The sequence below is a fragment of the Atractosteus spatula genome, chromosome 17 (genome assembly GCF_055471065.1).
Source record: "Atractosteus spatula isolate fAtrSpa1 chromosome 17, fAtrSpa1.hap1, whole genome shotgun sequence".
Taxonomy (NCBI): Eukaryota; Metazoa; Chordata; class Actinopteri; order Semionotiformes; family Lepisosteidae; genus Atractosteus; species Atractosteus spatula.
The window spans coordinates 10,113,661-10,130,276 of NC_142722.1; the positions used below are offsets into that span (position 1 = coordinate 10,113,661).

Here is a 16,616-nt window from a genome sequence, read left to right on the forward strand (position 1 = left end):
GAGGCTTCTTCTGTGTTTTACATGAAGCTTGCCATTAAGAACTGGGACAGGGCTTTGTACTTGCAAAACTGGGAGGATTAGGTTGGCTGAGGACACTGATGATATCCTGTCTGCTCCCAGAGATTCTTTCAACTCCCTGCATGGGAGCAACACAGTCCACTTCATCAGACTGCCAATAAAAACAGTGGACTTATTTCTTTACAATCTAAACTGGTAATGGGGCTGCAAACACAGTGTATTTTAAAACAGTGACTGTGATGAATTGATAGACTGTAACGTCTAAATTGCATTTAGATGTTTTTAGCAAAGGGATATAAGTGCCCTTGATAAATTACTGGATTATTTTTTTACCAGTTCCTGATGCACAAAGTTCTGACAGACTGCCAAGTGACTCTGTGGAATGAAGTGTGTGGTTCCAGCTCCCTTTTTTTTAGCACAGGAGATAGACTCTGGGAAGTAGATTAGCAGATTAATAGAAGCTATGAGATGATTATTCATTAATGCAGAAAGGAAGAATTTGCTTTTTTGTTCAATTGTGTGTGGTAATCACCTAGCTCGGTAGAACACACCTCCATGACACACTGGCTGCATCTTTTGTCTTCCAGTTTTGCACGGCTTGCTACTTTGTTCACTTCATCAAATCCAACAACATAGTGGCCTCACTTTGTTTACTCTGCGAACTCCATACTTGCATTTCACTGTCACTATAAATTGCTGGTTTCGCACACTGATTGCTTGCACAGTTCGAATCAAAATAAAAACACTGACTGAACTCCAATCAGCTTTGCTGGACAGAACAGATAGCTTGTAATATAGCTGTGGAGGTGTTGAATGAATTACTGAAAATTAAAAAGTAATAGCTATCACTAGGGCATAGTTTCTCCTCTGGTTTCAGATTTGCTGGTACACCATTAATGGTGCAGAGTATAACCAAAGAATCATTAAGAACTTAATTAAGAACCTTAAGATTCTTAATTTGGGGTTTCTGTTTGTTTGGATTTAAAGAAAATCTATTTCATACTGAATGTTCTGCTGAAATAACATAAAATAAAAGATCTGCTTATAGCACTCCACTGTAGGAGTGTGGAAGTTGCTGCCCAGCCATGTACATTAGCTGAAGCCAATTCTTTGGCTTCATTCAAGAAATGGCTGGCTGAGATCAAGGGATTAATTAACTACTAACCACCAAACTGATTAGATGGGCCAAATGGCTGCCCCTTGTTTGTAACATTATGTACATTTTTAGAACTTATTGTGGTGGTAAAAATGAATATAGTCATCAGTTTTGACATTTTGTGAATTCACTGTTGTAAATAGAGTAAAAAATAACCAGAGTGGTTTCCACAGAAATGATCGTAAGATAGTATTTCCTTTCAGAAGAGGGGAGCCAAATCTATTGGCAAGGATACCTTGACATCAGCCTTGTTTTCTGTGTGTTTATCCTGATACGGGGTAGCAGCCATTCCATGCATCAAGAATGGTTTTAAAAACATGAATAAAGAGTCTCTTGAAAACTCACTGACATGTGAATGCTGCCCATATATAAGCAATCAAATCCAGTTGAAGAAATGAACAATAAACTTTCAAGACATTCTAAATTTTTCGCTCTGGATGAAGACAACAGTTTGGCCAAGAGTCTGTGCGTGACCAAGCTTTTTCGCAAGCTTTCTGTAAGCATTTTTGCAAGCATTTTTGCAAGAGTATCTGCTATTTTTAGCCATGTGTCGAAAGCCCTCATTGGTTGACAGAATCTCAGCAGAACCAATTGGATTTTAAAATAACTTTCCAATTTCCAGTACTTTTCCTCTGTATTGCTTCTTAATACTTAAAACACTTAATACTTAATACTTAAAACATCCCAGTGACTTGAGGATTAAGAAAATGTCTTTACTGCTCAGTATAAAGCAGAAAGACTGGACATTTTATGGTTCCATTTCATCATATGAAACGTTTGTATGAATACACATATACTGTAGGTATACAGTATTTAGACATATGCATTAATATATTTATCAGAAAGTCAAGGCAGGAGAAACAGCTTTGGTAAATATAGGAGAGGCCTCAAGGATTAGGGGCTGATGAGAACTATCATTGCAGAGATAGTGATGGCAAATATCATGTGACACAGTACATCAAAAGAATATACAGAAACAACTACCTGCTTCAGTCCCTCGCTTAGCACTGAGCCTTAATCAAGCTCAAACGAGTGTTAAATCAAGTGACGGACCCAAAAGTTTTGATCGGGTAGACTATCTCTGTCTCAGAGGAGATAAAAAAAACTAAGGAGAAAAGTCTTCAGGTTAGAACAGGTAACAGAGCACAATGCCTCAGCCCATGAAAGACAACTGGTGATGGCTGGCTTTCCAGTTTAAGACTTAATACAAGTGAAGATGTATCAGCTCTCTGAGTCACACTTAGTCCATTTATCATTGAAGTTCATTTATATTTGGTTTTCATTTATCTCTCTGCTGCATCTGCTTTTGGAAACGTCTTATTATATTCTGTACACCCACAATTCTGTGGAACTCAGATGTTTATAAGAACGCAGTACGCAAATGAACTCGGATGTTTGAGTGACAATGGCTGTGAAAGGACATTCATTTCTCCATCCCCATTTTTGAGCATTCCATTTTTTTTTTACGTTTTAAGAAAACACCGGGTTCATCAACTGCATCAGGGCAAAAAAAGAAAAGCCCAGTGTAAAAATGGACAAACAGTGTCAGCTTGTGGGAAGGGGAGTGACATGAAAAGCTGGGAAGAAGGTCAAGGTGGACACTTTATCAGTTTATCAGGAATACAAACATCTGCAAGGGTCCAGAGTGCCCACTGAGTTTAGAAAATGGACATTTTACTGCAATTATCTTACTGGACTGAATGCTTATAAGCAGCTTTTGGTTTTCATCTGAGAAAAATGGCTCTTTGTGGTTAAATGATAGAAAATCATGGTACATGTACCTCTTTTAGAAAAAGTATGCACTTTTAGAGACCTGCTGGCCATTTTACTAAACGTGCTTTTTGCTACAGGAGCTTGCTTTAAAATGACTTTGCAACAGATGAGTAAGGTGGTTCTAAAATTACCCCTCCTTGTTACAAAGGTTATAGAGTAAGCATGCATGTATGTTTTCAAACTTAAAATACACAGATTTTGGATATCAATTCAAGACTTTTGGCATCTTTTGATTAATATATTATTCATGAATCGCTTAGATCATCAAGTGGGTTTGATGCTTCAATACAAGTGAGATGATTTAAGCTGCTGAATGTCAAGCTAAGTGAAAATCAAGACAAAAAGATGGGATGAATGTGCTGTGCTTGTCAAAACGACAATGCCTTTGAGGCATCAATATGTTGGAGCAACACCCCAGGCGAACGTGCCAGCAAGGGACCAGATGCTCTTTAGCAATAAAGGAACAGTTAGTGTAGACAGCCCTGATGGCCAAGGCACTGCCCCACCTCTTGTGGTTGATGGCATCCTGTCTGCACACCACTTATTATTCAAGACCTGTGACATCACCTGCCGCCTTTCCTGCAGGCTCATCCTGACATGACAGCATTCCTGGAGGACCTCATCCTGCTCTTGTAACAACAGCTAGCTTTCTTGCGAGATGAGAATGCAACAGCCTTGCTGTGGATCTCCTTCCCACCACACTTTGGGATAAACAGGCACAACCTGTGGCATATGGGGCACAGGAACCAGAGAGTGCGAATAGGCACATCCTTGTCTGATTCCCACTAGACAGCATCTGCAACCTGGTGCAATGCGTTGTGACAATAACATTTCAGTCAACCTTCTACAAAATGATTTTGTAAGTTTCCTGATAATAACTTCCTGCATTTGTTGCAGTTAAAAGTGACAAGTTTCTTTTGATTGGGAATAATGATTGCATGAGCACAGAGCAAATAATGTTGTAGATGAATGATATTTTTAACACAGCAGAATGAGACAAAAAAAGTGTGGGTTTCCATTGATTTATGAATTTGCGATGCCCAGAAATTATTCAGATGTTGAAAAATGGTAATGGAGGTTTGGTTTTGATTGAATTCTAGAAATCATTCCAATTATCTGTCAGATTATTTAATCAGATTTGTGATTATTTTACTTAATTGAAAAAAACATTAAATACATATTAATTAAAATGTTGTGGATGTACAGAATTTATAACATAATAGATCACCTAGGTGTTATTTTCTATTTGATTCAGAATATGAGGTTTAGAAGTATATCTAAAAAATAATTGATTCATTAATTTTGTAAAGTGAGTGAGTATAACTTTAATGTAATGATTCATTTTTATTTCATGTACACAGAAAATCAGTCTTCCAAAGCTGTTCTAAACAATTTCACTGATAATATTATTTTTCTTACACATAATCTTTATGACCTAAAACCTAAAAATTGCTTTAAAGTCTAAAATTGCATCAAAAAACGTCTAGAACATCTGTTGGAGACTGACTTAGACTTTTTTCAGAGCAGAGGGTAACTCTTTTCTGAAAACAGTCTTATTAAAATGTTTTTTTCCAAAGGCCAGCCATCAACAATTAATCAGAAATTGTTAGATCAAGTGTCAACGTGAAGCCCACAATTAAATAAAATGCTATTAAACATCATACAAAATACACATTAAAACTACAGGCATGTCAAAGGGAGAGCTTCAGTAAACACGCATTTGGTGTTGACCATTGAAACCACAATCCAGCAAACTGGTAACAGGGTTTTACAGTTTTGTGGGGAACAAGCAACCTGAAATTTTAAAATGTCTACAAAACTTATAAAATACAAAAAAGCCAGTGACAAAGAGGAAAAAAACAATCTTGTTTAAAAACAACATTTCTTCTTAATTCCCTGTAACAAGAAATGACCTGGTAAATATTTAATTATCAACTTATTTTAACAAAGGTCATTATTATATTCCATGTTCAGTCACCTCTACTAAGTCTCAGGTAGTGAAACATAATTTAATATAGAAAAAAACACATCGCCAGTGAAGGAAACATCAAGGATTAATAGTAACTTAATTTGTATTAAAGCCCCATCCAAAAGTGGAGAAACAATTTCATATTTTTTATTTAAAAGATCCTTTAACACATTTCAATGTTATTTATGTGCAGGGAATTGGGCTGCATGTAAATTAATTAACAAAAGATGTAGAAAACCGCTAAGGCTAAAGACTAAAGTACTGTTCCTTTAATAAAAGCAAGTGCAAGACACTGAAAAATGTTAAACGACATCACTGCGGGTTCAGAGGACTGCTCCTAGAAAAACCTTTTGGTTTTGAAACATTTACAGTATGAATAAACCACATAGTTAAGAGAGAGTAGAGGAGGCCTCTTTTGGAAACGTTTGTAAAAAACTATACTGAGAGTTTAATCTTATTTGTAGGATTTTATGGGTAAAACATTATCTTGCTTGTTTTTGGTATTCAAGGCTTTTCTTCAGTTTCATGTGCCCTCTCTTTGAAGGACCGGAGATAACTAGAGCATTTTAACTAATACAGGTCTGCACATTTCTGTGTTATCTTTTTTAAAATAACTCAGCACTGGGCTCTTCTATATCCCACATTAGACACTACAGGCCATTGTTTGAAAATAAAGTTGATATTCTGAGGAAAGAACACCAAGAATTTTCCAAAACAAAATTCAAGATTGATTACGTTCTTTAACCAAGAACAAGGTCATTTTGGGTTTTTAAAGAAGAACAAAGAAGGGCTTTATAATGCTCTTTTTCTCTATGAAAAACCCAAAATATTTCAAATGCCCACTCCCAATGGCTTTGAAAATAAAAGGAATGGTGTACAACCTTTCCACCTCCCCCAGAATCACTGATATTGAACCTAATTTTCTCAAATCCACCCTCTAACCCAGGCTAGGATTCAACAAAAAATATTTTACATCTGTTCTCTATGAAGGTTTCTAAGTAGTACCTGTTCAAGTGTAATTGTGGTGTATAACACATTTGTATTTTTTAACCTTCTGAAATTGAATATTTTCATCCAGGCTGTTGACATAAGATGGTCTGATTACACAGATTTCTTTTAATACACTTTGACATTTGTAATTTCTATGTGAGCTCCAGCTATGCTATATTTAGTGAATTACTGAGTTAAAATATTGAAAATAACCCAAATCAACAGCACCAGTCCTAGCTAGTTTGTCTCAAGCAAATTGTGAAGGAAACACATATCAGTTAATATTGGCTCTTTGTACAATGCAGAAGAACAGCCACAATTCCTCAATTTTTTTAAAGTCAGTACCCTCTGATTATTAAAATGCACATTGCACCTGACTGCACTGAAATAAAACGCCGTCACCTGTTTGCTGGGTTGTATCTAGATCTCAAGAGGATAAAAAACATGAGGTGAGAGTGTCAAGATGAAGCAGGACCCCTGTCTATTACACTTTGTGCAGTGCTCTTCCTCATCTTTTGCATACAGCACCTGTCAGAGGTCACTCACCTTTCAGTAGGGGGCAGACTTTTGCTAAGGCATGTACTGGCCCCAGGCGTGTATACTGCCCAATGGAGAACTCCATGAAGAGCAGAGGAACACCACACAAAAACAGCATGGTAAAGTAAGGAATCATAAATGCCCCTAGGAAAAGAGATTAAATAGAATTAGCCAGGGGTGCATTACAAGAAATGTCATTAGTTTAGTCCGTAGGTTAACAAGATGGGTGTGTTGTTCACAATCATAATCACAACCAGACCCTTAGAACTTCACTATTTACTTCAAAACTGCTTTACGGTTCTGTACATCTGATTTTCTGAAAAATAAGGCTAAAAATCTCCTCTTTTCTATTAGGCAATTCTAATTTCACTGTTGAGAGTGTCTTAGAATTACATTAAAAAATGAAAATTGCAAGGCAGTCTATTTAAAAAAATACACCTACAAGCATGAGAGGAACGTTAACTGTTCCAAGAAAACACAGCAATTTCCTGACCTTAAATGTTTGTTTATATGACTTATTTCCCATGTTGTTAATGCACAGTGTAAAGTTTATATTTACATCTAGACTTGTGTGAATGTTTTGGGAGTTGGGTATCCCAATATTTCCCTGGATATGATTTCTCCCTAAGATGATTTTGTGGGAACAAGGACACAGTATGTAAACCAAGTCCAACAGGAGCTTTCTCACTGACCGTGAAGTCTGATCTGGATTGAAAAGAGATTTGTTATTACTGTTAAACAAGTTTTTCTGTTTTCTGAACTAAGAAATGATGTAAAAATTAACAAGGCTTTTTTAATCCTTGAACAGAAATCTGCTTCTGCTTTGCTATTGTTAATTATTGGTTGAAAACAACTTTGCAGTCAGTTCAGACACTTCATATTGTCACAGGCAATCGTTGAACAGCAAAAAAAAAAACATATCGAATGGTATAAGACCAAAGTAAGGCTGTGTTGACCATCTTCACTCATGTTTTGATTTTCTGCAAATGGCAAAAGATGATTACATTATTTAAAAAATATTTGATGAGGAAAACCTATCCTAGAAATGTCTTCCACAGGAAATCAAAACATTTTATGAAAGAGTCCTTGAATTTGGACTGAATAACCACCTTAATCCTGCACATATTTATTACAAAAATGATAACTACATCTCTATTTCCTTGTGTTGTCACCCACAGCCTTAAGAGCCAAAAGTGGAAATATTGATGGCTTCAAATCTGTTGTTTTTATCTTATATTAAAAATTATAATATGAAGCAATGTTGTTTTCAGATTATGGGAAGCAGAAGTAAATGTGATTCAGTGTTAATCTACCAAAAGAAAAAGTATAAACAGAGCACTTCTCATGTAGTACGTCTGATTGGCAAAGAAAAGTGTCTGTTGCTAAGGAACATCTTTTGCTGTGTCATGCCACAATAGTGCTCCACACCTGCTACAGCACAGAGCTGCAATGATGTTTAAAGTAGGCTACACATAAGACAAAAGAATTACTGTTTTAAAAATATTAGCCTGCTGACAGTACAACATTATTTCGCAGTACAGTACAGTTACCCAGAATCAGGTCACTCTTTTTAGTTTTGAACAGAGAAGAGTACAGGGTCATTCAAGCATTCAAAAGCCTCTGGGCTTCAAATGAATGCGTTTCTTCAGAATCACACAAACCAGAGTATGCGAATCATACATGAAATATAAACCTGAGGACAAAAGTGGAAACCGCAGGGAAGTGCATTTAAAAGTTAAAACAGGAGGCACATCTTTACGCAAAGGGTGGTGGGAGTGTGGAACAAGCTGCCCTGCCATGATGTTGAAGCTGGCATCCTGGAGTCTTTCAAGATATGGCTGTGTGAGATCCTCCCATCACTTTGTTTTGCTAGAAACTAGACAAATTAGAAAGACCAAATGGGTTCCTCTCATTTTCAGTCTTTTTATGTTCTTGTTACAATATCTAAATGTTAGAGAAGAGCAGAATTCAAAATTTAATTTTCTTTTTTACAGTTTCCCCCACCTTTAGCACACTGAGGTATATAACCTGATTTTCGGAAGGATAATATTTATTCAATTTCTACCAGTTATTTGAAAACTAATAATTTTGTTTTTAAGGTCTCAGGTCTTACTCATTTCTAGATCTGCAGTAGTTCGTATTTTGCTCATTTTGAAAATCAGCCTGATGACCTTTTAACCAAAGAAACTAAAGATATTGCATGCTGAAAGGAAAAGAGAAAGACACAACATTTCAGCTCTGGAGCCTTCTTCAGCATTCACATGACCGATTGTATACATTTACACTCGGTAACACAAAGCAAAGCTTCAAAAAACTATTGGTATAATCAAGCATACAAAGTAGTTAACAACTAGACATGAATAATACAGAGGTATGCACTAAATCTTAAACTATAATGACTCATTTTCTGAGGGAGAAATGGTCGTCAAATACTAACAATGAAAGGTTAAATGTTAAAGCATCTGTGTATTGTTTGTTTGCATGACCTGTTTCTCTGAACAGGACACCCATATGTTTACTGTCACATCATATTGACATGACTTCTGCTTTAAGAATGGAAAAGCTGTGTATCATGCTGGAAAATGTAGTGGGAAAGAAAACAGTGTGGGACACTGGCCAGTGATGAGGACTCTGAATTTGTAACTGAACGGTTTCAAATCTTAATAATGATCTTGAGTCATTGGCAAGGGGTTTTTTAAACCTTTAAACTGTTCAGTAAGCCATGAGGAATTTATCATATTATCTAAGACGATAGGTGTTAAACCTTTTTACTGTTGCACACAGAATTTCAATAATCTGCTAATCTAATTAAACTTTAATCCTGCGGAGAGACAGTCACAGGTCAGACACTTAAAGTGACTTGTTCTCAGTTCAGGGGTCTTTGGAGTTCCTTCCCCTCCCACACGGACCAAGGAGGGAACCCTCAAAGCCAAAGAGACACGTTTCACCCTAAATCTAGTACAGTGCAAAATTAAGACTCTCACAGAGGGTTTTGTTTTGCTTTTTTATAGAGTGACACCACACAGGCGAAGTGCCCCACCCTCTCAAGCTCTCTGTGTGGTTGTGGGCTGGAAGATGGGGCCAGTCCCTCTTCATCAGAAACCTCAAGCATCCCCTTCCTCAGCTCCACACAGCCTTCTTGGCTGCTGCAGTCGGTTGCTTCGTGACCACAGTCATACTAAAATTGGACACCATGGGCGAGCACATTATCTGCTTCTCCTCCCTGGATCTTCATTGTAGATATTAAACCACCTTGATCGTGTCTGCAGAGCCTTCATTAGGTAAGGAAATGTGTGTGCAGCCCTCTCTGGAAGTCCTCATTTTCCTCCAGAAACCTTGGGATCACTCCTGTAGTCCTGGAAAAAGGAGATCCCAGCCCTCTGTCTCCAACCAGCCTGTTATCCTGATATTTCTTATCCATTCCAGTACAGTGACTTTCCTCTGCTCTTCTGTTGCTATATCTCCTTCCCTCAGTTGCACTGATACTAGGGTGTGCTGTTCCAAAAACCACTACTCCCAGTACAATCTGCACAATATGTGACACTGTGTAGGCTGGGGTGGCCTCACAGGCTCTTTTATATAGACAGGGTCTCAAGAAGCAGACACAAAAAGGCAGCAAAACAGTGAAGAACTGAATTTTATTTACATAAAGCACAGAAAGATTGACTAAAATCAGAAATGAAAGCTTAGCTCTCTTGGACTTTAGATTCTTAGCTGTACTTCAGGCAACTAAGTTTAGGAAAAATATGCTTTTTTTTCCCCAAGTTCATTCAAAGTGCAGTCCAGGTCAAAAATCCATTACATTTATCCAGGTGCTCACTCCTTCCAGAACTGTTCTCATCAGCACAAAATACATTATTATATAAATTATATGTTATATAATTTATATGTTATATAAACCTGATGTAAGGTGCTTTGAGTATGCGCTGAATTGAAAGGCACTATATAAAAATAAAATATGATATGATATGATCAATTGATCAATTGATTTAAATTGATTCCCTGAGTGGTTGCAGCAAGAAAGCTGAACAGTGCATGGACTGCAAAGTAAATTGATAAAAATCAAAGCTGAATTTATAGGCTGTTGAAAAAGGTTTAAAATGTCCTAAAATGTATTTCAACAGACATCACCACCACCCTGTTGGGACAGGTTTAGTTATATAAAACAAGCAATTAAAGCAAACGTAATTCTGAAGACATTACAAAATGCACAGGAATGTAAATTCACTAGTTCAGCACAGACTTTGTGCTCACAATTAAAAGGGGGTTTTCTCTCAGAAACAGACAAAACCAGTTTTCTGGTTCTGTCATGTAACCAGGTCATCTGAGTCCTTGAAATAACAGGCCTTTTGTATTAATTAGAATGTTAGACTTAGGTCAGTTTAACTTAGGTCAGTTTACAATTTAGGTTTTAAGTTAAAAAATGCATTGCTTTACACTGAGAAGTAACCCATTATGTTCATTTGTATGAGAAGTGCAAAAAGTGTGTTTATAGAAAATTATTCCTTTTTCTGTGCTGTATACGTCTTGCCATTTTAATTAAAAGGATTCAATAACTTAAAAATTTCCTGTAATTTTAATAATTTCTGGGATAAAGCATAATGAAGCTTAAGCAAAGTAGACAAAGAAGAAGAAAACTATGAAACGTTCACATTGAATTTGTATGTATCACCTGTGAGTGCCGACAGCAACCACTTGTAAGATGTACTGTCAAACATCATTATAAAGGATATCATTGTAGATTTTTGTTTTGTTTTTTTTTTAGATTTTATTTTTTAAATGAGTTCTCTTTAACTCAACCCATTTTACAGTGAGAAGGTGTGTTTAAACAAAAATCAAATTGGGGTCCCATTACACAGTCCCAGCCAGGTCACAGCCAGGCTACAAACGAAGCACCCTAGCGCTTTTATAGCTATTTCAGGGGACTTTAACCACGTATCTATTTCCACCACTATGCCTACTTTCCACCAGTTTGTTAAGTGCCCGACCAGAGAAAACAAAACACTGGACTTATTATATGCCAATGCTAAGGATGCATATAGTTCCACAGCCCTTCCCCCCCTTGGCAGATCAGATCACAACTATTGTCTATTGCCTATTGTCCAGCGCCAACCTGCGACCATGAGGACTGTGAAGAGATGGTCTCAGGAGACTATGGAGGATTTACGTGGTGCTTTGGAGGCTCCAGACTGGGATGTGCTGTGCAAACCACATAGGGACGGCATAGACAGCATGGTGGACTGTGTCACTGACTACATTAACTTCTGCGTAGACAATACCATCCCCACCAAAGACGTACACTGCTTTTCCAATAACAAACCCTGGATCACCAGCGACCTGAAGGCTCTGCTGAATGACAAGAAGAGAGCCTTTAGGAGGGGGGACAAGGAAGAGGTTAAGCGTGTACAGAGGGAGCTAAAGCAGAAGTTAAGAGAGAGCAAGGACGCCTACAGGAGGAAGACAGAGGACAAGCTGCAAAGGAATAGGGTGATGGATGTATGGAGCTGCATGAGAGAGATCTCTGGCTTCAAACAGGCTGGGGGTGCAACAGAGGTGAACCTGGAGATGGCCAACGAGTTGAACCAGTTTTTTAACAGGTTTGATTCAGGGCCCTCTGTGGCTCAACACCCATCCCCCCACAGCCACACGCTCCCTAACCCTTCACAGCTGCAACTGCCCAACACCTCCTCCATCCCCCCACAATCATGGCTGCCTACAGCTACAACCCCCGACAGCTACTCACCCCCCCATCCCCCACAGCTGCCACTCTCCAACACCTCCGCCATTAACACCTGCAGCACTGAAAGCGCTATGAGCACCATCCCCCAGGCCAGGCTGACCGTGATGGTCAGCCTGGCCTGGGGGATGGTGCTCATAGCGCTGTGGGGGGATGGGTGGCTGACTGGGTGAAGAAGGTGCTGAAGAGGCTGCACCAGGGTAAGGCCATAGGATCAGACAACGTCTGTCCCAGAGTTCTGAGGGCCTGTGCTGATCAGCTGAGCGGAGTTCTCCAGCGACTGTTCAACCTGAGCCTGCGCTTGGAGAGAGTCCCTGTGCTCTGGAAGACATCATGCCTGGTCCCGGTACCAAAGAAAGGGCACCCCTCTGTCCTCAATGACTACAGACCAGTTGCACTAACTTCTCACGTCATGAAGACACTGGAGAGGCTGGTCTTATCCCACCTGAGACCCCTGGTTAGCTCATCACTGGACACCCTACAGTTCGCCTACCAGCCCAGTATTGGTGTGGAGGATGCGATCATCTACATGCTGCAAAGGGCCTACTCACACCTGGACAGGGCTGGCAACACCGTAAGGATCATGTTTTTCGACTTCTCCAGTCCCTTCAATACCATACAGCCCTTACTTCTAAGGAGGAAGCTGGAGGAGATGCAAGTCGATGCCTCCATGACCTTGTGGATCACTGACTACCTGACAGGCAGACCACAGTCTATGAGACTTCAGAACTGTGTGTCTGAACAGCTAGTGAGTAACACAGGGGCTCCTCAGGGGACAGTTCTTTCTCCATTCCTCTTCACCCTCTATACTTCGGACTTTAAGTATAACTCAAAGTCATGCCACCTGCAGAAGTTCTCAGATGACTCTGCAATTGTGGGATGTATCAAGGGTGGGCAGGAGGAGTACAGAGGACTGGTCAGCAGCTTTGTGGAGTGGTGTGGGGAGAACCACTTGGAACTGAATGTAACAAAGACAAAGGAACTGGTGGTAGATTTCAGGAGGAAAATGGTCAAACCTACTCCTGTCTACATCCATGGGAGTGGCGTGGAGATGGTGGACTCGTACAAGTACCTGGGAGTGCACATCGACGATAGACTGGAATAGTCTAAGAACATCGAGGCCATCTATAAGAAGGGACAGAGCCGACTCTACTTCTTGAGGAGGCTCAGGTCCTTCAATGTACGTAGTAAGATGCTACATATGTTCTATCAGTCGGTGGTAGCGAGCGCCATTTTCTACGCAGTAGTATGCTGGGGCCCTGGGATTAGAGCAGTGGATTCTAAAAGGCTGAACAAGCTCATAAGGAGAGCAAGCTCTGTCATTGGGTCTGACCTGGACCCCTTAGAGGTAGTGGCTGAGAGGAGAATGGTGTCCAAACTAGAGGCCATCATGGACAACTTCTCCCATCCCCTCTATGACAGGCTTGCAGGAATGAAGAGCATGTACAGCAATAGACTGATTCATCCACGGTGCGACAGGGAGCGCTACAGGAGTTCATTCTTGCCTTCTGCCATAAGACTGTACAACGCATCCACCTTGCTTCTGGGCAGAGGCAACATTGACAGTGACCTGTTTCTGGACTGAACGCATCTACACATCTACTGCTACATCTGCTCTCTTTCTTTTCCCGTTTACAACCGTTTTTTGTGCAATATATGCCAGGGACCCGTGCAATACATTTATATTTATATCTATATCTATATTTACATCTATATTTATATTCATATGTGTGATACGATTTTTCTACGTACTGTTCTGTTCTAGTTTGTTCTTTGTGTGTCTGGACTGTGAGTAACTCTTTTAGTGCACCCCTCACTGTACTGATTGTATTGTATGTATTGTACTATTATTATTATTGTATCATTCATTACACTGTGGATAATAAAGTATCTATCTATCACAAGTAGTCTCCCTTTACTGGCCCTTCATTTTGGGGTGTTTATTTTTTTTGTCATGTTAGTACTACTGTATACTGTAGTATTGCAGTTTTTTCTCAGGTGCAAAGTCATCTTTACCAATACATTCACTAACAATGCCAAGAAAAAACGAAGAGGCGAGGATGACCCTCTTGAGTCACATGCGCAGTGAGAGGTCTGATGAGCCGGAGACAGTGGTTATAGAAATGCAGTATGAAGCAGTGCACATAAGTGGACATAAACTAAAGGATTCAAGCAGTAATCATGTAACATAAAACACTGCTTAATCACAATGTACCACCAAATATTTAATGTGCTTTCATACATATGTTTTTTTGACACAACTATTCTCTCAGTGTTTGCAAGGGTACGCAATCACTAATCAATGACTGTACCTTTGACCCCAACAGGACTGCATAACCCCTTAAGAGAAAATGAAACCAAACCCCGCAGCACGCTCTTGGAAGTTAAATTAGTCTTTGTCCTTTTTGTTCAGATTGGCCAGCACTTACTGTACGCAGAGTTGTGCTGTGATGTAAACTAATGCAAATTCCGTGCTGGTTAAATCACACCAAGAACCTTTGATGTAAATGAGCATTTCCCAAAAGGAAAATGTTCAAAAATGATATGCCACCTGCCACTGCACTGCAATTGTCTTGATGCACCCTTGTAAAATGCCAACACACAGCTTCCTAAACTGCCATGAGAGTGAACTGTTCATTAGTGCATGCAGTAATCAGGATTAACGTTAGCAGTTAAGAGGATTGCAAAACATATTCATGATGCTGTCTTTGATCTCCTTTCTGATGTATTGTATTAATCAATGTACCCTATAAAAGTGTTGCTCAGATTGGAAAGAGCCCAATGTTTCAAATTTGTACCCCACTGCGCTTACAAGAGGTGAATTAAAGTACTCAATCTATGCCAGAGTTGACAGTTTGTCTAGAAAAGCTCCATTTTACCATACTGTATGTACACTTTAGCATGTAACGTACCCATCAACCACCACAGAAACTAGTCCATGTCAAATTCGTTGTTGCAGCAGTAATACAGATGGCAGCTGAAAGTTTGACTGTTATAGATGAGATATCCTCATGGCCACAAGCAACTAACCACTGCCATTAATGTGCCAGAGCAACAGCAATTTAACATCAGCACCATACCTCTCTGGCTTCACTAAGTATTCTGTATCTACTTCACATGTAGAAATCAAGTCATACGTGATTACATGAACTCAGAATGAGATTGTCTACAGCAGGCCGGCTTTCTAAACATCAAATTGCCTCATGTTGCGTTACCCTGATTCCAAGAGTGTATCATCCACATATCAGTCGGGGTTCTTTACCTTTCAAGACAAACCTTAAAGGCTTGTCTGCAAAATCATGATAGTACAGTACAGGGTGGAAACAAACTGAAAAGGTTCATTCCGTTCACTTTGCTGAGAAATCAGGACTATGGTGCTGATAGAAATGCACCTTGCTCCAGCAATACAGACTTAACTGGCAGGCTGTTCGCCTTTTCCATCCATCTCCAGCCCTTAACTTCCTCGTCATCCGTGTTTTCCACGTCCGGAAATGTGCTTACCTCCTCCGCTCCTGTAGCAAAGGTATGGAAACCGCCAGACGTTTCCCAGTCCTACCGCGTATCCGACGCTTGCCAGGACGAATTCGAGTCGACGGCTCCAGGTCCCCCTCTCGTCGGCTCTGACTGTTTGGTCCCTAATTTCAACCCCCTTCACCTCGATATCTGTGCTCAGGGGTCTCTGCTCTTCTTCGTAGCTGTACCCGTTTTGTGCCAAGAGCGTGGAGTCTAAACCCCTGTTTTCTGTGCCTACTCCCATCACGATCAATCGATTATTTTTAATGCCCACTATCAAAACAAAACCCAGTCTGATAAAAAAAAAGCAATCAAAGAAGGTTATCAGCACGGTTATATCAGAACTCGGAAAATAAACTAAATATCTCAAGCTTTCAATGGACAGACTGAGACAGGGAAAACGCTACGTGCTAAAAATCAAATGGATAGCATCTAATACCTGCAATTATAGAAACTCATAAAGAAACAAAATACAAACTGCAGGAAAACTGTGAAGGTACAGGTAATGCAGTTTATTTTAACTAAGCTACATTAACGCTTAAAAAATAATCATTTACGTAATTTGCCCCTATAGCTACATAACAGGGCAAAAATGTATCACTATGTACTTAAAAAGCATTGAAACAGTCCCATTACATTGTGTAACCGCACCTGAATACGTATCCTTCAACTTGTATAACCCTGGCGTTAGCTTTGTTGCTTCCTGTGTGACATATACCGCACTCTCTTTTTTTCATGAAAGCGGCATGGCCATACAGTTTAAGCCCATCCTCTTGCGACGGTAACGTGACTTGCAGTATATGGCAGCAGACCTGGAGTTTGGGGCTGTCAGACAGACTCCTGCTGAGTCATGGACCACGCTATGCGGAAAGCAGAACATGAAAATGGCAGGAAACCGTTAAAACATAAGTGCTGCAAACAAC

At 39.5% G+C, this 16,616-nt stretch overlaps 1 protein-coding gene across 1 annotated transcript in view; it reads right to left on the minus strand.

Moving 5' to 3' along the window:
* LOC148819055 (sodium- and chloride-dependent GABA transporter 1) overlaps nt 1-16,341 on the minus strand; it is a 28,094-nt gene extending 11,753 nt beyond the window's left edge. The window contains exons 1-2 of the mRNA XM_088936082.1: nt 15,682-16,341; nt 6,453-6,587 (exon numbers count right to left, since the gene is read on the minus strand). Of these exons, the coding sequence (XP_088792208.1) occupies nt 6,453-6,587; nt 15,682-15,937 (391 nt within the window). The 5' untranslated portion in view covers nt 15,938-16,341. The remainder of the gene's footprint in view (nt 1-6,452; nt 6,588-15,681) is intronic.
* Between the last annotated feature and the right edge of the window lie 275 nt (nt 16,342-16,616).